General features: G+C 36.9%; 1 protein-coding gene and 2 pseudogenes across 1 annotated transcript in view; 1 reads left to right on the top strand and 2 right to left on the bottom strand.

Moving 5' to 3' along the window:
• Window positions 1–712, top strand: part of LOC146489316 (uncharacterized) — a 4409-nt pseudogene extending 3697 nt beyond the window's left edge.
• Window positions 1–25136, bottom strand: part of LOC146489315 (conserved oligomeric Golgi complex subunit 2-like) — a 63411-nt gene that overhangs the window by 8355 nt on the left and 29920 nt on the right. Inside the window, exons 11-15 of the mRNA XM_085107760.1 lie at window positions 15341–15400; window positions 14078–14176; window positions 13614–13689; window positions 11771–11916; window positions 9164–9300 (exon numbers count right to left, since the gene is read on the bottom strand). Coding sequence (XP_084963886.1) covers window positions 9164–9300; window positions 11771–11916; window positions 13614–13689; window positions 14078–14176; window positions 15341–15400 — 518 coding nt within the window. The remainder of the gene's footprint in view (window positions 1–9163; window positions 9301–11770; window positions 11917–13613; window positions 13690–14077; window positions 14177–15340; window positions 15401–25136) is intronic.
• Window positions 723–2981, bottom strand: LOC146489317 (uncharacterized; annotated as a pseudogene).

Raw genomic sequence — 25136 nt, forward strand, 5'->3', positions numbered from 1 at the left:
GAACGACAAGAAGAGATTGTATACGCAAAGAGTGATGGACGTAGAACAGGGAACATTTACACCATTAGTCTTTACAACAACAGGCGGCGTGGGAGAAGAGTGCAAGAGATACCATGACAGGCTGGCAGAGCTAGTCGCATCAAAGAAAGAATAGAACTATGCCACCACTGTCTCTTGGATACGTTCTAAAGTCTCCTTTGCCATCCTTAGGTCGGCTTTATTCCATCTTAGAAGGTCAAAAACAGTTAGAAGAGCAATTAGAAGCAATGTTCGAGAAGCGGACTTTGAATTAGATAGATGCCTCGCCAAAATCTAGGTGCTATAATTTTTATACATAATTTTCTTGTTTCTTTTTACATAATATAGTTTGATGGGGTTTTTTATTGGGTAAAAATCAACGAACGAATGATACCATTGTAACTTGATGAGATTTGTTATTTTTTTCCTTTTTCTTCAAAAAAAAAAAAATTGTGCTCAAAAATAGTCGATTAATTAGTCGATTGATTAGTTTCGATTAAAAATTTTTTAATCGAAAAGAATTGTAAATAGGTTTTAATAGCTCTTTTCTCTACTTTTAACCTGTAAATAACATTTTACTTGGAATATTTTAATAAAGGGATAATAATAATAATAATAATAATAATAATAATAATAATAATAATAATAATTTTTTTAAATATAATATAATAATTCTTTATTAAAATATTCCACACAAATTGCTATTTACAAGTTAAAAGTATATAAAAAAGAGCTATTAAAAAACCTATTCACAATTCATTTCGTTTAAAAAGAAAGATAATATTTTCAAGCAATAATGTTTTTGTAAAGAAAAAGAAAAAAAAAACCAAATGTCATGAAGTTTAAAAAAAAATTAAATTCGCCATTTTAAAATCAGTTCCACTTGATAAAAAGAAAAGAAAAAAAAAAAAGAAAAAAAAATAAACAAAATAAGCATCTCTCTAACGGCCCCTTCTGCAGTTTCAATGTCAATGTCCGCGTTCTTGATGTCACGTTGAATTCTTCTTAATGTCATAGAACCTCTAAGACAGACGAGTGCAGATCTTAACAGTGCGAATGAAATTCGGCATCTGATCCATGACATGGTTTTGGCATATTGCTCCCCTTTCTTGATAGCAATCAGCTCCGCTAATCGACTATGGTATCTCAAACATTCATTGCCCATTCTACCGGTTGTAGTGAAGACCAAAGGTGTAAATGTTCCATGCTCAATGTTGAGAACTCTCCTTGAGTACAGGCGCTTTTTCTCATTCTCATGCGTACGATAGATCTGTTGCGGCTCCAGGTCCTTATACGACTCAGCATTGGGGTGGCAAACCCTTACATCAAAGAATGCCGATTGTCGTTGCTCCCAGAATCCAAGTGGATGGATATCCAATCTCGCATCTTGTGCTATGTTGGATCCTCTACTTAACTGTTCTCCGGAGATGTCTAAGAGAACTGGCTCAGTCTCAACGTCACTGCAAACTGTACTCAGGAGTTCAGCCTCCAGATCTCTGAGCCCATTGTGACGCTGAATGACGAAACCTCCTAGTTTACAGATCATGGAGTGGTCAACTGTAAAAATGTCCCCACAGGCACATGTGGAAGGGATGTCATCTATTGGCCAGTCATAGCGTAGTTTAACAGCGTCGCGGAACGGCGTTTTATTGAGGTTAAAACCCAGATCTTTAAGAGGGAGGACTTAAAGCCACGCCGATGATCCTTTTTCCGCCGCCAGATTCAGTGCTCGCTTAGTCTTACATGGAGCCATCTCCTTAATATGCTCTGTTCTGTCTACGAGTTCCTTTGATCTTTCCCTTGTTACTGCCCGTTGTGCTGATTTTACGAGGGAATCTTCTGGTAGCTCATGTGACTGAGATACGATTTGTTCAACGAGGGGTGTTGTTACTTTGATTGAGGAAGCATACTCGCGGCTTGCTTCAAGGCATGGGTTTCCAAAACCAAGACCACCTAGGCGGACTGGCAGCGCTAGAATGGTTCGCAGGAATGAGCACCTGAGATATTGCATTTTCTAGTGGCTCTAGTAGATCCTGAATGTCGGGGAGAGTTCTTAAAAAAAAGGTCCACCGATGTTTCAAGCCAAAGGTGTAGGCTGCGTAGCACGCTTGTGGTTGAGATAGAGCAAATTCTGCTAACATCGCTACTTCATTGACCCAATTAGACACCTTTTCGCTGACATATTCCTCTAAATACCCTCGGGAACCTATCACCGCCCCGAGATGTTTCTGCCCTTGCACTGTGACATTAAAAGACGTTTCCTTGAAGGTTTCTCTGACACTTTCTTCCTTGGCTGGTTTTGCGATAATCCAGCATTTCTTGTCGTCTGGAAAGTACCCGAAATCTGGACCAAGGGTGCTAAGGACATCCCACCACTTCTTAATTTCTGCTGTAGAGCCCGCTCCACTGGCATTATCTGCAAACCAGCATTGCTTCATACTGGACGCTACTTGTAGGCTTGTAATTAGGGGCTGAATGCCCAAGGCATATAGACCCATAGCAAGGGGATCACCTTGTGTTGTTCCTTCTGCTGACACGATCTCTTTACCGCCAGTGATAAATAGCCGAGCCAGCTGTCTGTAGGTATTAATGGCGTAGGCTGCGATTACAGGGCATAGAATTCGGATGTTATGCAGTGCGGCTACTCTGTTAAGGGCGTTGAATGCATTAGAAGCATCAATGACAAGTACGGCATCCGTGTCATCTGCTTCAAATACAGCATGCATAGCGTGTATTGCAGCTTCGCTTCCAGATTATTCTCTGGCACACAGCTGAAGTGAGCCGCTAGCCTCGACAACATCCTTTTTGGTGACCATCATTACGCACTTTCCACAGATTCTCCTAATTACCTCTCCGACTCTTATAGGTCTGACAGCGCCTTCGCCTTTAACCAGTGGAATCAGGCGGCTAGCCACCAGGGGCTCTATGGTCGTAGGGTCGATGTATTGTGTACATAGAGTAATAATAATAATAAATAAATAAATAATAATAATAATAATAATAATAATAATAATAATAATAATAATAATAATAATAATAATAATAATAGTTTTGGAAGTATTGGACATGTTACAGGTAGCGGAAAACATCAGGGGGCTCATCACCCAAAGCATGAGCATATGGCGAACAACGTTTGAGAGTAACGGTGAAGTGTTAGGTCAGCGTCAAACGATGCAATCAGTGATGGCAATGATATCAATGACACAATTACTAAGGAACTCAAGACCTGGTTATGAGTTCAAGAACAAGCGGAAGATCAATCATTTGCTGCATATGGATGATCTAAAGTTGTTTGCAAAAACAGAAGATGATGTTGAATCTCTTGTCAACACAGTCGGGATGCAGTTCGGTTTGAGTAAGTGTGCGGTCATTGCTTTGAAGAGAGGAAAAACAATCAGCAGCAGAAACACCAGAATACCAGATGGGGAAGAGTTTAGATCATTAGAGAAAGACAGTAGCTACAAGTACCTAGGATTACTCGACACTGACCAGATCAAACCCGAAGGGATGAAGGGAAAATTATGCAAAGTATTCCAGCAGAGTACGGAAGGTGCTCAAGTCCAAACTTAATGCTGTTAACACCAAGAAGGCTACAAATATATGGTCAGTATCCCTTGTGAAGTATGTCACTGGCATAATAGAGTGAAACCAAGAGGAGCTGAGGATGGACAGAAAGACAAGGAAACTACTGACGGTGTATGGCGATTTTATCCCAGGTCAGATGAAGATAGACTCTATGTGCCTGGAGACAAAGGGGGTCGAGGTCGGATGGCAGTAGAGGAGACTGTAAGGTACGAGGAACAAAGCCTTTACAATGTATGTAGAGGGAAAGGAGGATGTTATCATGAGAACAATGAAACCATGCACGAAAGAGGCAAGGGATGTGTTAGAAAAGGAGCTGAAGGTTGAACAGGGAACAAACGGGTTGGATGGATGGAGAGGGAAGGTCGTGCATAGACAACATGTAAGACAGACAGAAGAGTAGCACTTCGCACTAATTACAGAAAAGCGAAAGTTGAGAAACAGCCAGTATCACCCCTATGCAGGATGTACTAGAACAGATATGAGACGATAACACATTTGGTGAGTGAGTGTAGCAAGATGGCAGAAACAAAATACAAGAAACCTTGCAAAATTCATCAGAAACTTTTGATCGCCAGAACAGAGTTAGAGCGGATCAAGGACAACCGGACGTCGACAAAAACGCGTAAAAGGAACAGACCTATGTTACAAAAGGAATGCAAATCAATCTTGGCAACATCCCTTGTTAGCTACATGGAAAAACAAAAGGCTGAAGGCAAAATATGTTAGAATCAAAGGCTCCTGTGAGCCAACTCGTGAATGCAGATGACACATAGTAATTGAAATTTAGACGGCAACGGAAACTTCCTTGAAAGCTAAAAGAAATTATATCTGTGCCCGATTATGTAACGAAAAATAACCATTCTTGTACTATAAAAATGATTGTCAAACTGTTCTCTACAGATTTAATAAGATTATTTTGATGCGCCGATTAAAAAAAAAACACATGTCTTTTTTTTTTTTCAAAGTTCATAGAAGCACGCCATGTGCAGCTACGTCATGCAAATTCGTGTCCCCGGTAGTCCGGGGCTACTGGATTTTGCGATCGGGCTAGTGGATTCTGACCATCACTTGCCCGGCAAGTGAAGTTTTTTTGGGAATTAAAATTACAAAATTACTGTAGGGCAAGCCGATCTCACAAAGGGAAATATGTTCAACAAAGTATCGCATTACATTTCATGCCCGACATAAATGCGTGAAATTTTTCCTTTGGAGTTCGGTCCACGCAATCGTCAAGTAAAAATAATGAAGTATGACAAGCTCTTGCTAAATAAGAATTATTTATCGACCGCGTCCTTTTGCTTTCCCATAAATTACCAGTTGTAAATTTCGAAAATGAAACATTTTTTCCCTTTGAAACCTCTATGAAAGCTGACAAGATCTTAAAGTGTTCATTTGCATAATTTTGTTTACGACGTCAATGATGCGTGACATGGCACGTTCCGCTTTCGTGTGAAAACTGACAAATTAAATTATTTTTTAATTAAATTATTTCTAAATTAAATTATTTTTAATTCTTAAAAGCAACCGCACTTTGTAGAAAAAAACGAAAAAACCTATAACTTTGCTCAGATTCAACGAAAAATCTCAATTCTTACACTAAAATGATTGCCAAATTATTCTCTACAGAATGAATGAGTGAATTTTGACGCGTCGTGAAAAAAAATTTTTACGTTTTTTTTTCACTAATTGAGTTTACGACCCCGGACTTTCTGAAAAACTAAAAAAAACTTGTAACTTTGCTCAGATTGAACGAAAAATCTCCATTCTTGCACTGAATGATCGTCAAATTATTCTCTACATATTGAATAAGAATTTCCTGATGCGCCGTGAACAATAAATGTTCGCGTGTTTTTTTCCACTAATTGAATTTAAAACTCATTCACTGCGCACGCCCGAAAGTTAACGACAAAACCGACTGATCGACCGACCAAGTCGAGAGTCAGCTATCGCTATAACTCGTTCATTGCGCATGCGCGCATTCACGAGTTAAAAAGGAAGCAAGAGGAGGCCAGGTCCCTGAACCCTCCCAAGTACAAAAGCACCATCTGGAAAGGCGGTGACAGTGAGACATTTGCACACATCGAGGAAGCTAGTAGTTTCTGGAGAGCGTTATGGAAGGAGGAGGTGTCTGGGAACGAAGACCTGGATTGGCTCGATGAAGTTAAAGAGCTTTTTATTGGTGTGTGCCTCCCCCAACACAGGAGGCGTGGAAATCACAAACGGCCGAAGCAGTCAAAGCTAAACCTTAAAAGAGAAACTGGAGTGTACAAGGACCTGACAGTTTGACCAACTTTTGGTGGAAAGGCGCATGCTTACTGCATGAGCTTTCAGGTCCATCACTAAATGCAGGGAAGACTACCCGAGTTCAGTTGGTTTACTGAGGGCAAGACAAGACTCATCCCCAAGCCTGGAGTGGAGATTTCTCCAATGAAAACCAACACCCCATCAGCTGTCTGAAAAACATGTACAAGTGGTTCACGTCATGTCTCCTCTCGTGTAAATTTTGAGTAAATACCAGCTGATGGAGATGCAGCAAAAGGCGTGCAAAGGGAGGATGCGGCGGAACCATGGATTACCTGCTTATTGATTGAACGGTCACCTTGGATTGTCATAGGCAGAAACGAAGCCTTAGCATAGCTTGAATTGATCATCATCATTTATGCCTAAGGAGGATGGTCCCGTGATGTCGATGCCACCATGACAGAGCTATTCGGGGCAAGAAGGATTTTCAAAATAGTTTCATGACAGGAATATTAACACACACTCTGTCACATGATATATAGTTTTAGTAGTTTTGATGGATATAGTTTTATTGGGAAAGGATGACATTCCTTTTGGCAACACAGGTTATTCAGTGCACCCCATGTAGCTATTTTATTAAGCATTGGCATGTTTAACATTGCTTAAGGTGGTCTTCTACTCAAAAAAGTGAAGTTAGGTTGGAAAAGTCACTTTTTAACTCGTGAATGCGCGTAACGCAATGAACGAGTTATAGCGATAGCTGACTGTTGACTTGGTTGGTTGGTCGGTTTTGTCGTTAACTTTCGGGCGTGCGCAGTGAATGAGTTTTAAATTCAATTAGTGGAAAAAACACGCAAACATTTATTGTTCACGGCGCATCAGGAAATTCTTATTCAGTATGTAGAGAATAATTTGACGATCACTTAGAGCAAGAATGGATATTTTTCGTTCAATCTGAGCAAAGTTACAAGTTTTTTCAGTTTTTTCAGAAAGTCCAGGGTCGTAAACACAATTAGTGAAAAAAAAAAAACGTGAAAATTTTTTTCACGACGCGTCAGAATTCTCTCATTCATTCTGTAGAGAATAACTTGACAATCATTTTAGTGTAAGAATGGAGATTTTTCGTTGAATCTGAGCAGTAAGGTTTTTTCGTTTTTTTTCTACAAAGTGTGGTTTCTTTTAAGAATTAAAAATAATTTAATTTCGAAATAATTTAATTAAAAATAATTTAATTTGTCAGTTTTCAAGCGAAAGTGGAACGTGCCATGTCACGCATCATTGACGTCGTAAACAAAATTATGCAAATTTCTGGTGTAATGAACACTTTAAGATCTTGTCAGCTTTCACAGAGGTTTCAAAGGGAAAAAATGTTTCATTTTCGACGCGGTCGATAAATAATTCTTATTTAGCAAGAGCTTGTCATAGTTCATTATTTTTACTTGAGGATTGCGTGGACTGAACTCCAAAGGAAAAATTTCACGCATTTATGTCGGGCATGAAATGTAATGCGATACTTTGTTGAACATATTTCCCTTTGTGAGATCAGCTTGCCCTACAGTAATTTTGTAATTTTAATTCCCGAATCGGGCAAGTGATGGTTAGAATCCACTAGCCCGATCGCAAAATCCAGTAGCCCCGGACTATCGGACACGAATTTGCATGACGTAGCTGGACATGGCGTGCTTCTATGAACTTTGAATAAAAAAACACGTGATTTTTTTTTGATCGGCGCGTCAGAATAATCTTATTCAATCTGTAGAGAATAGTTTGACAATCATTTTTATAGTACAAGAATGGTTATTTTTCGTTACATAATCGGGCAAAGATATAATTTCTTTTAGCTTTCAAGGAAGTTTCCGTAGCCGTCTAAATTTCAATAATTATTACTATGTGTCATCTGCATTCACGAGTTGGCTCACAGGAGCCTTTGATTTAAAAATAACAAAATTGTAACCTTGGGAATGCTGTCTTGAAATAATCTTACTCGATTTCCAGCATTAAAGCAGCGAGATTTAAGAAATGTAACCAGCAGTATGCAACTTTTTCCATAGCAACAACTATAGTAACAATTGTTCACATTTATTAAATGCTCACAAACAAGCGTCAATAAGAACATCCCCCCCCCCCCCCTGCCCGCCTCTCTGTAAAATGACATCTGGTACTACTGTGGAGAAAAACCTGACTGAGGAGAGAGTCCTGAGGTCAGAGTTTTAACCGACAAAAACATGACCCAATTCTTACAGAAACGATGGTTTTTGCATCAACTTACCATTCAGCTTGTATTTTAGTTTGGCAGCTTGAATTTGACAAACGTTTTAGGATAATGATCGACGGATGAGCTGTCTAGAATCCGTTCCCTTATCGTTAAGACTGTTTTTCTCCAATAACAGAATTTCTCGAACTGAATGAACTTTTCAGAACGATATCTTGGGCGCTTTGTAACCTAGTGTTCTGATATTTTCAGCAAGATTTAAGGACTTAATTTCCTAGGTTGTAAAGCTAAAAAATGCTCACGATCTTGAACTGCTTCCCAGTAAGTGAATCCTTGCCCTCTTTTTTATTTCCTTCTACCTTACTTTCTGGAAAAAAGGAATAAAAATAAATTCTAAAGAGGCCAAGCTGTTTAATTTTCGAGGTTTATCCCTTAAAGAATTCATCAGTGGACAGATCTAAGTTGATTTCATGCTTATCCAACCGTGCGTTAGTTAGATATCGTGCTTACAATGAACACCTCTATTTTTTACTTAGAAGGCCGGTTAATCATTAACTTTTATGACATGTGACCTGAAAAGACTCATTTTGAAGCCAGGGCGTGAGTCCCTATGAAGTGATGGTAAAAGTTTCCGGTAAAGTTCTTTTCTAAAGAAATTAACTTTTTGAGTATAAGACCACCTTAATAATAATAATAATAATAATAATAATAATAATAATAATAATAATAATAATAATAATAATAATAATAATAATAATAATAATAATAATAATAATAATAATAATGACCCATTGGCATGCTTGCTTTTCCAGGGACTTAGACTGTGGGAATAAATGGATAGGTGCTACATGCACACAAGATAAGGAACAGTTTCCCCTTTTTGTCTATTGTTTTCCCCACAAGTTTGTGCAGCAAAAACTGAATGGAACAATCATATTTTTAATCATCGGTTAAATCAACTTCTCTCGATGAAATAGTGAGGACAGCCTGAGACAGGCAGAAATGACAGAGGATTGTAGAGGCCCCATGTCATTTCCCTACAACAGCAAAGGAGTAAGTCACTGGTCACGTACTTCCCCATAAAGAATGATTAGCAGAATAACTTACTTCAAAAGCAGTGTCTGTAAAATAGCTGCTGCCCAAGCCACGCGTTGCTGTTGACTGATGTAAGGTTGATTTTGTTCCAGAAATTCTCGGATGGGCTTCAGGACAACACTCACAAAAGGAGAGGCTTTGTTTGGAGCCTGAAATATCAGTCCAGACACTTTCTGTTAGTTTCTGGTTTCCCAATTTTTCAATGCAAATATGAGGAGCTGAGAACAAATATATCACAGAAACTGCTCAACATGTTTTAAAGAGCTTCACTCCGCATTCTTGATAATGTAATAATTATTGTATTGAGCTGAAAAACCCACTTAGGGAGCATCAATAAAGTATGTATGTATGTATGTATGTATGTAATATATATAAAGTTGCTTTTCCTTAGATTCGTAAAGTGCTCAACAGTAAGGAGCTTTATAGTTAAGTAATCAGTCCATGTTCAGGAGAAACTGAGGCACGACAGGCCTGTTTCGAAAAAGCGTTGCCTTCTCTCTTCAGGTGCGAGTTGAATGGCCAAGATCTGGTCTTTTATAGCGAGGGTTTCATGCGTGTTTTAACAGGTATGCATTGGTGTGCCGGCATGAGCTTGTTAACTCGTACGCATATCTGGCGCCTAAAAGAAAACAACATAGAATTTACCATCACGTGGGAAATAGTGGCACGGGCCAAGCCGTACTCAAACTCTAACACAAAATGCAATCTTTGCACCACTGAGAAGTACTTCATCCTGTGCGAGCTGCATCGCAGTTCCCTAAACAAAAGAAACGAGTTAACAAGCACATGCCGGCCCTCGCTATAAAAGACCAGATCTTGGCCATTCAACTCGCACCTGAAGAGAGAAGGCAACGCTTTTTCGAAACAGGCCTGTCGTGCCTCAGTTTCTCCTGAACATGGACTGATTACTTAACTATGTATGTATGTATGTATGTATGTATGTATGTATGTATGTATGTATGTATGTATGTATGTATGTATGTATGTATGTATGTATGTATGTATGTATGTATGTATGTATGTATGTATGTATGTATGTAAATACTTGTATTCTGGGTAGAATGTGTTTCGTAGAGCGCTCAATTTGTTTGATTGAAGAGCAATGTATAATTCTTGACAGAAGTTCAGGCTTTAGGCTCCTGAAGCCTGAACTTCTGTCAAGAATTATGTATGTATGTATGATGTGAACAACTTTATAATCTCCATAAGTTCATTGAAATTGGTTTTCTGGTACAACTCTCAATTTGGAAGTTATGCTAATGTCTTTAAATCAGTGTGTATGACATTCCACCGGGACTGATATCTTTCATTGTATATTACCAGGTTATTCTTTTATTGGGTATGCAGAATGTAAAAATTATAAACAAATGTCGCAGCAGTAACTTGATCATACATGTAAAGGTTTACTTTAACATGGCCTGTATTCCTTGATTCTAAGCCTACCCAATAACTAAATGACTGTTATCTCCTAAACGAGCATGGTTGACCTAACTATTTTATCTCGTTATTTTTAGTGAGCTATTATCCTCTTATGATTAAAAACGTTTAGAAAAAAACAACGATAAAAAAATGAGTCACTGCCAGAAATACGAGCTTGCCCACCAGTCATGGGCTGGGAACTGGCACGCAAGGAACATTTTGGGTCGATAATGCTTCATACTTTGATTAAAAAAAACCCTTTAATTGCCGATTGTGCTCAATACATTCTATGTATGCTTTTATCTATGTAACTTTTGTTATCACCAGAGATAGTAATAACTGATCAAATAAACTAATTTTTTAAAGAGAATATTGCAAGTGATTATGGGGTAAATTGAGTGGATCAAAGCCCCTTGGCAGACATGGTGACCTATTTTTTTTATTACATTTCTCAAAAATCATAGACAGTTTGAGAGAATTTTCACAACAACTTTATTTTTGTAGGGGGAGTCACCTTAAGATCTTCACCATGTATGCTTGATGATGTGAGCACGTTCATTCCAAAGTTGTATTAATATTGGTGTTTTTTTTAAAGTGTTCTGCCGATGAAGTGGATGTAAGAACTGGCTGATAGTTTTCATTATTTCAAATCAAACGTACAAAACTTGTTTTCATTCTTGTATATTTTACTTGCTATAATACCACAGTCTAAGAATTGTTGGTAATAGCTTTTCTAATTCAAATCTGGATAGTGCAGAAGTTTTTGCTTTATTGACAATGTTGCAATGGCAATAATTGGACTTGCCAAAATACAGTTGTATTGATCATGACAAACGTCAATCCAAGACCAATAAGTGGTGTTCACCTCGATTGGAGATCAATGAGAAAAGAATACTTGATAACCGGTTCAAAAAGTATGGTAGATTGTGGTGCAGCAATTCAGATGACAGATCAAAGCACAAAATAATCAAAGGCTCTTTGAGATAAATAGTTGTACAGTACTCTCCCTATTTCACAGTCAATGAAGAGTGAAGGTTAGAAACCATGAAAAAATGACTATAAAACATTTTTTGCTCAAGGTCTGTTTATTCCGACACTTTCTTTATGTTCATTTGAAATCAAGTATTTTCTTCAGGAAGTGCAAAGGAGTAAGTGACAACTTAACTAAAAGTATCATCTTTGTAGCGCTATTTCTCGTACCTCTTTGTTAGTCCTGCGGTATAATCTAGGGATGTTTTTGGCAGCTTCAAGACCCTGAGATACCCTGCTTACAACTTGGCTCACAATTTGGCCTTCCAATCCTGGTACCAGCTGCTGCAGGACCCCGCAAGACTCCAAGATGGCCTCTAAAACAGATAGTAAACTAAAATCAAAGGTTCCTGTGAGCCAACTCGTGAATGCAGATGACACATCAGTAATTGAAATTAAGACGGCTACGGACACTTCCTTGAAGCTAAAAGAAATTATATCTTTCCCCGATTATGTAACGAGTGAGCCCACCCATAGAAACCGCCAGCTACGTAGGCTAGTTTGCTCGAGCTGATCTCACGAAGGAAAATCTGTTGAACAAAGTGTCGCATTACATTTCATGCCTGGCATAAATGCGTGAAATTTTTCCTTTGGAGTTCAGTCCATGCAATCTTCACGTAAAAATAATTTAAAATATGACTAACTCTTACTAAATAAGAAGTGTTTTAATGAAAGCTAGTTGTCTGTATTTTGCTTCATATTCAATGAACGTACCAAAAAGGTTTTGATCCTGTACACATGCATTTCAATAAATTCTGCACGGTATGTATTAAATAGTTGATGAAAATTCATCGACCGCGTCCTTTTGCTTTCCCGTAAATTACCAGATGTAAATTGCGAAAATTAAACATTTTTTCCTTTGAAACCTCTATTAAAGCTGAAGAGATCTAAAATTGTTCATTTCACCAGAAACTTGCATAATTTTGTTAACGACGTCACTGATGCGTGACATGGCACTTTCTGCTTTCGCATAAAAACTGATAGCCAAACTAATGTATTTTAGCAAACTAATCTACACTTGATGTAATACTTTTGTATGACAAGCAAAAATTGATGAAAGATGTCGAGTTTTCATGTATGCAAAAAGTTATGATAAGCAGTGAACTTATCAGTTAAGAGTGCTTCTTTCAGCCAAAGACATTTTCTGGCGGGAATTTTTTTTGGCTGCAAACTTTCAAGTAGCGCAATGCAATATCATGCAATATTTCTGAGTAAAACTATTCCGTTAGTTCAATCGCGAAGGGAGGATAGGTTAAGAAATCGTTGAGGTCTACAATAAATAAGGCCACTAGTGCTGAACTTACATCAACTCATGCTACGTAAATGCTCTATAAAAAAGCGTCTTATTTATTCAAAGATCTTGCCGACACTTCACTAATTGAATTTTTAAATTTAATTATGTTTTAATTCAATTATTGTTAAATTAAATTATTTTTAATTCTTAAAAGACATCGCACTTTGTGGAAAAAACGAAAAAACCTATAACTTTGCTCAGATTAAACGGAAAATCTCCATTCTTACACCAAAATGATTGTCAAATTATTCTCTACAGATTGAATAAGAATATCCTGATGCGCCGTGAACAGAAAGTTTTCTCGTGTTTTTTCCACTAATTGAATTTTTCAATTAAATTATTTTTAAACATTTAAATGACACCGCACTTTCTGGAAAAAAACGAAAAACCTATAACTTTGCTCAGATTCAACGAAAAATCTCCATTCTTAGACTAAAATGATTGTCAAATTATTCTCTACAGATTGAATGAGACTATCCTGATGTGCCGTGAACAGAAAATTTTCGCGTGCTTTTTTCCACTTATTGAATTTAAAACCCATTCACTGTGCATGCCCGAAAGTTAACGACAGAACCAACCAAGTGAAAAAGTCCACCAACGCTATAACTCGTTCATTGCGCATGCACGCATTCACGAGTTAAAAAGGCAAGAAACTGCTCTCACATAACAGACAACCAGCAAAACAACATAAAAAAATTCCAAACCAATCAAGTAACTTACCAGAAAGTAGCTCTGTATCCAGAATGTTTGTTTGACGAAGCTTTGGAAGGATATCTTGTCTGAAGAACTCGGGGATCTAAAATAAAACACCAAAAAACATGACTACACTGTAATGTTACAGGCCTTGTCTTAGTAAAGGGCAAGTGGTATGATCATAAGTGATCAGAATGAATTGAATGAGTGAATCAGTTAATCAATCCAAACAAGCAATAACATTTCAATGCACACATATATGTGTATGGAAAGTACACTTTATACATTGAAGACTTAAATCCACTTAAGCCCAGTCCATTTTCCTGATAAAGGAATCATCCTAAACTGTAGGCTCACTTCTACAAAATACAAGATAATTTTTTCGCCTACTAAGTTAGAGAATGCAGAGCTCAAAAGATGTTAAGAGACTATAATTAACATTCCTCTGGATTTTTAGGCAACATGATCAGCTCTTAGATTGCACAACTCACTTTTGCCAGGAGGACATTCAAGTCTGTGAGTAAATAAACCAAGTAAGATGTTTGTGCTTCTTCAGTTCCTTGGTTTGTATTGTTTTCTGCTTCACTGGCCTGGAGCGACAGAAAGGTAAACAACAGATATTACCAGTGAATAAAACCTTATAGTCATTTACATCTAGTGAAATTTCATTTTTATCTCATTGATCCTTGTCAAAGAAACCATGGGCTTATTGCAATCACTTGGGAACACTTGGAGCCAGTTATTTAAACAGAGTCTAGCTTAAGACAATCAATGAGCCTCCAAATCTGTTTATAAGTTGTTTATTTTAAGAAGATAAATAGTTTGCTAGTCTGGGATGCAACCCTTCTTGCTACTGTCAGCAGCAGACAATATTCAGATATGACTGTTGGCAAAATTGAAAATGGCGTAGAACGTGGTTTTCTTTAACACTGTCTAAACTGTCTTTTAATAACTGACCCTAAGCTTTCGTGTGGGTTTATCTGTTGATCCACAGATCTTTGTCAATCTCAAAACAGAATCATCACTGTAACATCGGAATATGTCTTAGGCCTATTCTGGGTCTTAGGTTTCACTCTTGATAGGTGCACTCGGATTTCATTTATCTGAGTATGCCTGTGTCATTTACTGAATAATACATTGTTCTCAAATGAAGGTGACAGTCCCAATCCGATGCTTCTTTACACTTTCATTAACCCTTCAACCCCTTATATCAATGAACAAATTCTCCCATCTTGACCCATACTGTTCTTATAAAAGTACTCGGGAGAAGTTGTTTGTCAAGAAAATTCACCTCAGGAGTTGACTAACTATAAAGCACTGATATTACAAGGATAAATTTGATGCTGATCACTGTTAGGGCTATCAGTCGGCTATCAGTTTGTAGCCTTTAACAAATGAAAAATGTGGCATGCAAACGGCAATATATACAAAGAGGATGCAAAAATGTCTACATGTCAATTATGAATGAGATGCGAGATGAAACTAAACGAAATGCTAACTTAGGTTAGTTGTGGAGCCACGCTTGAGTTTTTTCTTTGAACAAAAAAACTACAAAGTCCTTTTTAATTGCTAGTTTACCACTTGAACTGTTTAATATATGTAGCATCTTTAATCATGCTTATGTGACAACACTCAATATGACATAAAGAAAGCACAAGTAATTTGGCATCAACCGCTCGTTGTTTGGTTATTTTATGAAGTTGCCTTAGAATAATAAATAGCTAAATATGACTTTTAACAAAGCACACACTTACAATAGTTGGCCTTGAGGAAGATACATCATCTTTTATCCACACAGACAATCTTGACAATAGCTGAAAAATAAATTAGACATGCTGAAATCCAATACTTTTTCTAACAAATTACTCAGCCCAATTTCTGTCATTTATGCTATTGGTACATAAGACAGTCAATGATTCTCAAGAATGATTCACCCTGCATAATTATCAGAATCATATATCTGATCAAAATAATGATAAATTGGCATGTCTCTCAAGCTGGCAGAGGCTCCAGAAACATGCTTGTGCTTTTCAACTTTTGGAACTCCAAAAATAAAAACTTAACTTTTGTTACATGTGTAAGGATAGCAGATGCTGGCGACACCCCTTTTATGAAAAATTGTGTTGCTTATACAAGAAAAAAATTGCTCAGTCATGTAGCTGCAGCTCAAAAGCCTCAAGTTTCTTTTATGCGTAATGCATTGCCAGGGACGGCCAGTTGAGTTTTTAATATTAATGTATCATTATTATACAGCGTATATACTACAAAGGCATTTAAGGTCCGAGGAGACTTCAACCTCATTCTAGTGTCATTTTTTTTTTATTTTTCTTGACAGACAAAAAACAAACATTGGGACAAAGGCCCTAACAAGAATATAACCATAAAAATCCATCCATCCATACATACATACGCTCGATTGCAGAAACGTTGACACCTAAAAAGCATAAACCGTGAATGATGAGACCCAACAGATTTGTGGGTAGTGTTTAAACGATAACTTCATTTCCATAATCAATAATTTACTATTCTCGTTCTTTGCAATAAAAAATACATTGCTGACTTTAATTCTTCCGAATAATTTTCTACCAAATACTGCTTAAGTTCATTGCCTGTTTTGAACTTAGGCAAATCGCGAATTGTACATCACTCAAATTGGCCCTTGTTGGCCAACTTGGACACTTTAAGGAAAGCTTGGACAGTTTTCATCATTCACCATGTGCAACTAATTTTGGTTGTCAGCCGTCGCATGAATATTATGCAAATAAATTAAGTTCACTTATACCCATAAAGCCATTGAGTCTCATCGTTCACAGTTTATGCTTTTTAGGTGTTAACGTTTTTACAATCAAGTGTATGCACTTTATTCATCCGAAGAGGTATTTTCAGAACAAAGGTAACTTTATTTTATCGTTATTATGAACAACAGTTATTTAGATAGCAAAAACATTTCCGCCCACAAAAAGCAGGTGCTAGTCGAGGAGTGCGGAGATAAGGGGAACAGCAGTCAGTAATAAATTACGTAAATAAATAACACATACAAATGTATTAAATAAACAACACTTAAAAAATCAACCAGTTTTAACAAGTAAATTGTAAAACTAAACTTGTTGTTAAACTATACTAAATTTTTCTTGAAACTAAACTAAATAAGATTTTCAGTATTGATTACTTGTAAATAAAACAAATATCCACTACGATTTAAGAGTAAATAAATAAAGTAAATAACCATCTTTCCACATTGAAAATAAACTTTGAAATATTTGTGATTAAAAAAATGCTTCTGCTGATGTTATTATGCTTTAATTTTTTGGATGAAGACATGATGTGAGCTATCACTGCATTTCCACTCAGTTGCTTACCTTAAGTAAATTATGTCTCATTTCTTTCTAACTTTCTTTGAAAAAAAAAAACACTGACTGGGGCTGGGTAAGATGGCCATCAGACGCCTTCGGTGAAGCTCTAATATGGCAAAATTTTAAGCGGTTGTCTGGTTACGTTTCAATGTTTTTGAAGTATAGGTGGAGTCCAATAGATGTCATTTCTAACAAAAAGTATGTCAAATAGTAAAGGCAACGATAAAAAACGGCCTCGTGGCTCCAGGTCGTCGCTTGGAGAAGATGATTCGAGAAATCCTCGAGAAGCTAACGAGCATCCAAGACAGGATAGAAAATGGCTTTACAAAAATAAACAGCGAAATGGAAGCCCCTCAGATGTCAAAAGAGAGAGGACATAGAGGCCATGAGAGAGGAATTAAAGGAAGCAACAAAATCATTGAGTGCCACATTTGGGGGAGGTTGAGTCGCTAAAAGCGAAGAACAAGAGCATGTGGAAGGTGCTCTTAAAGAAAATTGCCAACTAAGGAAGGAGGTTGAGATCCTTAAAGATCGGGCGGTTAAGGTGGCCAAACACAGTTTTCTAGTATGCAGGTGTAAGTAAGCGTTATTTGGAAACTACGTTCTTCTGGGTGCCCGAAATTAGCGTGGTGAAAGATCAACTAAAAAGGAATGAATTTTAATACTTGTTGTTGAGCCAGGTCCCGTTGCCATAGCAACGCAGCAAACTATTAACCGTCTACAAACAATAGTTTTCCTTAATTTTTAGAGAATGCACTCGTTACATTTTTTCCATTTTTTGTCTGCAGAAAAATTCACAAAATACTGACATAATGACACTGCTTTCACCTAACTTTCACAGAGGGATCTTCTGTAAATATCCGTTTTGCCCTTAATGTTTTGTGAAGATACCCTCTGTCAGATTTGGATTTTTTGTTTGCAGGCGAGTTACGCTTTTACAGAACTACTGTTTTGTTAAATCTCATGAAATTCTAACGAGCGGTTCCTTGAAAAACAGCTCATGTTGTAATAATAATGGGGTGAAATTAAGTATTATTGTATATTGTTGTCATTTCCATTAACCCAACCAGTCACAATTTTTTGGTCAAATGCGCATGCGTGGCATTTTATTGGGTTTTCACAGCAAAGATGAAGAGCCTGCAAAAAGGGTGATCGATTGAGCTCTTCGTGAAACAGCTTTCTTTGTTCACAAATGACACTGGATTATTTTAAGAGCAAAACTTAACTTTGTGATCCATTTGATATAAAATTAAGGGATCGCTTTATCGACGCCATATTTTGCTTAGCACAACCCTAGCGCGTGCTAACTTTCATCATTAAAATAATGAACCTGTCAAGCATGCGCAAACTGTGTTCGGCCACCTTAAACAAGAAGATTACTTGAGAAGAGAGAACTTGAGAGTTATCAACGTTCCTGAAGACACGGAAAAGGATAATAACGAATGGGTAAAGAAGGTCATTAGGATATACTATCTGAACTCGGTGTGCCCCCAGATATAAAATTTCACATGATACACCGTGCAGGAAGACCAAAACCAGCTGCAAATCAATCATGTGAAGAAGGGGCACGTTCTGCAACTCGTCAACGACCAATTCTTGTGCGATTTGTTTACCCTATGGACGCCGATTTGGTGTGGACAATTAGACAGAAACTCTTGAAAAGTTGAAGCTTTCGCACAGTTTTTATCGACAAAGATTTATCCGCAGAGTCAGCTAAAGAACATGGTAAGCAACATGCTGCCTACAAGAAAGCTAAGGAACTTAACATCGAAAGAGCTTTCATTAAAGGTAAAAATCTAATAGTTAAAGGCAATAGATACACAGCAAACACTTTGCCTGAGTACCTTTTACCAAGTAAGAACCATGATGTTTAGGAACCATACATGCCCTCCTAAGAACATTTTACTGATGAAATAAGCTTATTTTGAGTCGCTTTATTAGTAGGAGTTTTTCTTCTTTCTTATGCTTTCGTGTTATTAGTTAAAAATTTTCTTTTCTATTTTTTTCTTCAAAAAATTAGCATAAGAGGATCAACAACTGCTATAAAATTAAATATATTCCTTAACAACTTTTGAACCTGATAAATGCGTAACTTGCCATTGTTTTCCCAGAAATCCTTTTTTCAACAGTTGTACAAGTCCAAAGTCCCAAGGAGTCGTTACTGAGACTCCAATCTTAAGACTGTTTTTAGAACCAATTAGTGTCGTTGTAAGTGTCATATTGTGTGAAGTTGGTCGCGTTCAGGAATATTTCTAGGGACCTGTTGTTTAAAATTTGATGTGTGTTTCGTTGTTATTTTTTTAGGTATGTTAGCAATGTGCAATGTCAGAATTTTTGAGTCTTTGTTATGTGTCTTAGTGTTAGCTGCAATATTTAAATATTACGAACTCGACACTCTTTCTATTAGACATTTAACAGTGGGAGAAAATTTGGCTTATATCGTAATGACTCTAAAAATTCGAGAACGCTAACCTAAACTCCAAAATGCTTTCCTTAAATGTTCGAGGTTTTGGAGCTCTGGAGAAAAGAAAGCCTTTGATTGATCTGGCTTGGAAAACAAAACGCAGATATTATCTTTTTACAAGAACCTTAAAGCATAAAAGATGTGGAAAACATAAAATTTTGGAAATCTCAGTGGAAAGGGCCAATGACATTTGTACATGGTTCTAATCGAAGCTGTGGTGTTCTGGTACTGGTTAGAAACAGCTTAGAATTTGAATTGAAATCCACAGTAACTGATGAAAATGGACGTTACATTTTGCTAGATGTCACTATACAAGGTTCCAATTACATTATGGGGAATATGTACATGCCTAATAAGATACAAGAACAATGCTCCCTCTTTGATAAGCCACAGCAAAAATTAGACAATCTTGTAACTGGTCAAAATCAAAGAATTATAATTGGTGGAGATTTTAATGCTGTTAGGGATTTGGATCTTGATAGCTCTGGAGGTTCGCCTAAAGGAAAAGGGTCAGCTAAAATTCTAGATAACATCTGCTTAAATTATGATTTAATTGATATATGGAGAATCTGGAACCCGGATAGTAAGCTTTTTACCCGGAGACAAAAAAAGCCCCTTGTTCAGAGGAGACTAGGTTTTTGGCTTATCAGTGATCTGTGTCAAGATGAGATAGAGGAGACAGGTATTAAGACGGCTGTTAGGACTGATCATTCGGCAACAGTTATCTCGTTCAATAGTTTAGATGAGCAGATGCGTGGCCCTTCTTACTGGAAAATTAATTCCAGTCTAATGGAGGATGAAGTCTGCGTTTCCACAATAAATGAAAAATTCCGGAATGGCTAGCAGAATTTAATGAAGTTACTGACAAAAGGGTCCTGTGGGATCTAATTAAATATCGTGTGAAGCAGTTCACTATAAAATGTGGTAAAGATAAAGCAAAAACAAGAAAGCAAATTAAAGCTGGTAGAAATCGAGACTTTGATTGAAGTAGCCGAGGAAGCTCTGAGGACAAACTCTTCTACATCAAACCTTGAAAAACTAGAAAACTTAAAAATGGAATATGATTCACATTTTGATTATATGGCAAAAGGTGCAATAATTCGTTCAAGAGCAAATTGGTATGAACAAGGTGAAAAAAGCAACAATTTTTTGTAAGGGCTTGAATCAAACAGAGGAACCAAAAGTTGTATTCGAAAGGTGTTTACCAGAGATGGCATGCTTACCACAAATCCAAAGAAAATTTTGATGGAAATGGTAAAATTTTACTCAGATCTATCACGAAGAAGTGGACGAGAGTCATCTGTTTTTGCTGAGACCAGATATCCCTAAACTTACTTCCGAAGTGAAGAATATCTGTGAAGGGAACTTATCAGTTAAGGAATGTTTTGATTGCCTTCAGTCGTTCGAAAATAATAAGTCCCCTGGTAATGATGGTCTTACTGTTGAATTTTACAAAACGTTTTGGAACTCCTTAGGAAACCTACTGGTTGATTGTCTTAATTGCTCATATGACTCTGGTGAACTCTCAAATACTCAAAAGCAGGCAATCATTAAGTTAATAGAGAAGAAAGGGAAAGACAAGCGACACATTAGTAACTCAAGACCAATCTCATTGATTTACGTTGATACCAAGATTGGCTCCAAGGCAATTGCCACAAGACTGCAGAAGGTTTTGCCTAAAATAATACATATCAATCAAAATGCTTATGTTAAAGGAAGAACGATCCTCAAAGCCGTCATAACTATAGATGATATACTAGATTATACAGAAAGGTACAAAATCAACGGAATGTTAGTAGCTATAGGCTTCCAGAAAGCCTTTGACATGGTTGATCCTGGCTTCATGTTTAAGGTGCTTTCCATCTTTAACTTTGGTCTGTCTTTGATTCGCTGGATACAAACCTTTAACAAAAACATTTTCAGTACGGTGATAAACAATGGTCACACAACAGCCCGCTTTGAAGTTGGTAAGGGTGTTAGACAAGGTGATTCATTATCCCCATATTTATTTATTATTTGTTGGGAAATTTTGGCTATTAAGGTTGCCCTATACCTTCAGAGGTGTCTTCAGAGGTGTCTCGCGTCCAAGCGATGTGGCGCGTCCGGTTTAAACTGTAGATACCTGAACCCTTATATCAAATGAAAGCTAATTCTTGGTTTTCACGTGACGTCACCAAATTCTAGAATTCAAAACTGGGAGGCCTACAAAATTTTTACCTTCATTCAAGGAAAGATTGCCCAAAAAAATGTCTGCTCACAATTTCTTAGCTCGATGTCGTGCTTCCTTTTGAAACTAGAACAGTTTCAATTTCTGAGTTTCCATCGTGCGTGACATAAGGAGGAAGGCAGTGACAGAGCTTTTCCGTATCTTAAAAATGACTCTTCGGGTGATTTTCAGCATTCTAAACAATTTAAGTTTGACGAGAAATATTAATCTAAACATTCGAAAATTCACAAGGGCAAACAAACCTCTTTTCTGGCAAAAGTGAACTCCAGATGTCGTATTTCTGGCCGCCATGTTAGTGCCCCTCAGAGGGACACAAACATGGCGTCTCCATACTAAGCTCTAGAAATTTATGTGGAACATTATTTTTGTCAAGTAACTCGAGTACGGAATGCCGCACAGACCTGACACTTGGACAGATGCCTTATTTATTTATTCTCTATGCCATGTCAATTTCTTGACTTCATTCATGGAATGGTTTCGATTTTTTTTTCAATGGCGTGATAGTGAAAACTGAGAATAGAGCTGGCTATCAAACTAAACCAAGAATTTTTAAATTAAATGAATTGCCGAATTTTTAGCGCTGTTTTCTCAAATCAATTTTTTTCACTTGGAGGAGCCACTTCAAAGAGCTAAAACTCAACAGTAATTCGTCCATTTGCATTCAAATTTGGACAGTAGCTAGTTTAACATATAAACAACAAAAACGTGTCTGCAAATTGTTTCTTTCGAAATATTTTTTCTCCAAGAGCGATCTTTGTATGATCACTCCACATTTTTTTCATCCTATCTCGAAAATGCTCTATAACTTTTCATTGCGATATTTGAATATGGCAAAACGCAGACACGTTTTTTTAGCGCTTTGGGTCCGGAAACTGAGGAGCAAATCAAATCAGCGAAAAACAAAATTCGCTTCAACTTGTAGCTTTAAAAAAATGATTTGGACGCTCACATTTAGCGGGCGTGAAAAATTCGACAATCCATTTTATTTCAAACTTCTTGGTATAGTTTGATAGCCAGCTCTATAAGTTTTAATTTGATATAGGGGTTTAGGTATGGACATGCTACATCGCTTAAATGTGAGACACCTCTGAAGGTATAGGGTAACCTTAATATACATGTCAACAAAGAAAGTAAAGGTTTACAAGTTGATAATGAAGAGATAAAGTTAGAGATATTTGTTGACAACTTGACAGTTTTTTTGGGAAATCAAACCTCACTCAACATATTATTAGACACTGTTAACAGCTTCACTTTGTACTCTGGTCTTAAAATCAACTATGAAAAGACAGTTTTTGGGAACATTAGAATCCAATATCGGTGACTTTAACAACCCCTGCAAATAGAAGTATTAGTGTTAAAAAGGCCATAAAAATCTTAGGCGTTTATTTTACGTCAATCAGGTCTTCGGAAAAAGCTTAATTTTGAAGAAATTTTAAAATCCATTAGAGAAAAGTTGCACTTTTGGAATTGGAGAAACCTAACGGTTCTTGGACGGATACAAATCATAGAAACATTTGTGGTCCTGGTCATCATGTATAGGGCTGGATTAGTGTGTATACACAAGGACATAATCAAAGAAGTAAACAAAATCTTATTTAACTTTACTTGGAAAGGAAAGGATAAAGTGAAAGGCCTGATAAGTGATGAGGAAAATGGCGGCTTGAGAGCACCGCATCTAGAATCGATTATAAGGACGCAATGAATCATGTGCTGTGAAAAATTTGCTGAGGCACAACAAAGTAGTTGGAAAATAATTCTTTTGCATTATTTAAAGCAAGTTGGCAGAAAATTAAAGAAATAATTACACTCTAAGATCTTGTAAGTGACAAGAATGATGTAATTATTAAACAGAATCTAAAACAGAATCTAAATGAATCAATTTTCACACCCATGGAAGTGTTTTACTTGATGCAGACCCTTGATGCCCTTCTGATGGTGTGGTGCAACTCCTTGTTGTCATGTGGGCCAAAAAGTGAGAAATCATATCCACCTACGTTTAAAGAACATATGCATTGGAATTGAAAAAGCTGTTTTGAAAAATGTTTATAAGGAAATTAAATATGAGCAAAGTATGAAAGCACTCCAACTGCGCAAAAAGAAATTTTCCGGATCTGTATTCAAGTATACGTTAAGATTGGCTGGGCACGAAATAAACAAATTGTTATTTTAAGTCCTCGTGGATACAAAATCGTGGGAATTCCAATATAAAATTTTAAATAGATACTTAGTAGCTAATTCATTCCTCAGTAAAATAGGTCTAATAACTTCACCATTATGCACCATTCACCATTCACCATTCTGAGAAAAAGAGAATGAATCCCTCAAACATTTATTTATTACATGCTCTTATACTACGAGTTTCTGGCTGGACTTTATTTGTTGGTGTAAAAAAAATATAGACTTAAAGGAACTTTCTAATACTGATATTCTTTTGAGAATCTGGCAAAGAAAGGAAGATTTTCTTTTATTTAATCATCTTGTAATTTTAGCTAAGCAATATATTATTTTATGATTGTCGTCAAAAATGTACCCATCCTTCCTTCAGAATATTCACCAATAAGATCAACTATGTTTATCGATTAGAATGGCAAATAACGAAGTCAAATAAGAATGAGTCCAGTCACAAACTTAAATGGAAAAAATATAGACTGTATGCTTTAGATACTTTATAACGGTAGAGTGGTCTCGTTTTTCTCCCTTAGTGACAAACTGTAGAAAACAAGGCAAGTTTCACAAACTCGTGTTGTGTGCGTCTGTCGTAAGGATGTTGTATGTTGATTTACACGACGTGATTGGTGTTGTAGACATGGCGTAAGCGTGTCGCATGCGACAAATCGTAGGCCAAATCGTACCGTCTAAATCGCCCTTAAGCAGTGTTAGTGTTGTAAGTAATGTGTGGTACTTAAATACAAGGGAAAAAATTTTCTGAAAAAAAAAGAAAAGATCTTAAAAACTTTTATTAATGCCGATTCAATACGCCAGTATAAGGGTTACAATACTCTTGACACTCAATCATATGGGTTTATACTTGTCTTAAGTTTTTTTTTCCTCTTTAGAAAACCTGGTTTTAATGAACCCCTCTATTAACGGATGCACATACCCAAATAAAGCCATTGTGTCAAAGAAAACCTCAGTTTGTTAATGCACCATTTATCAGAACCTAGCTGTATGAATGGGACACCTTGTATTAAGCGAAGCACCGAAGGTGTCTGCTTAATAGGGTTTACATAAATACAGGATCTGGAATACCGAATCCGGAAATCAGAAAAGACTTCTCATCCCAGTTTTTCATAATTTTTTTCCTTTAATTTTTTCTTGGTCCACTAGCAGGGGTTTCAATAAAATTTAAAGTATGGGGATGGTTTGTTGTAGAGTAGCCGGCTGTGACAAATTTTGGGGTTGCAAGGGCTCTCCAGTCTAGTGGGGTGCAGATCATTTTGAGATCTGAAAGCAGGAAATGCTATTTCCAGCATTCTGGGAACCAAATTGAGTACAATAGATAAGAC

Source organism: Pavona decussata, unplaced genomic scaffold (assembly GCF_977016875.1).
Source record: "Pavona decussata unplaced genomic scaffold, jaPavDecu1.1 SCAFFOLD_6, whole genome shotgun sequence".
Taxonomy (NCBI): Eukaryota; Metazoa; Cnidaria; class Anthozoa; order Scleractinia; family Agariciidae; genus Pavona; species Pavona decussata.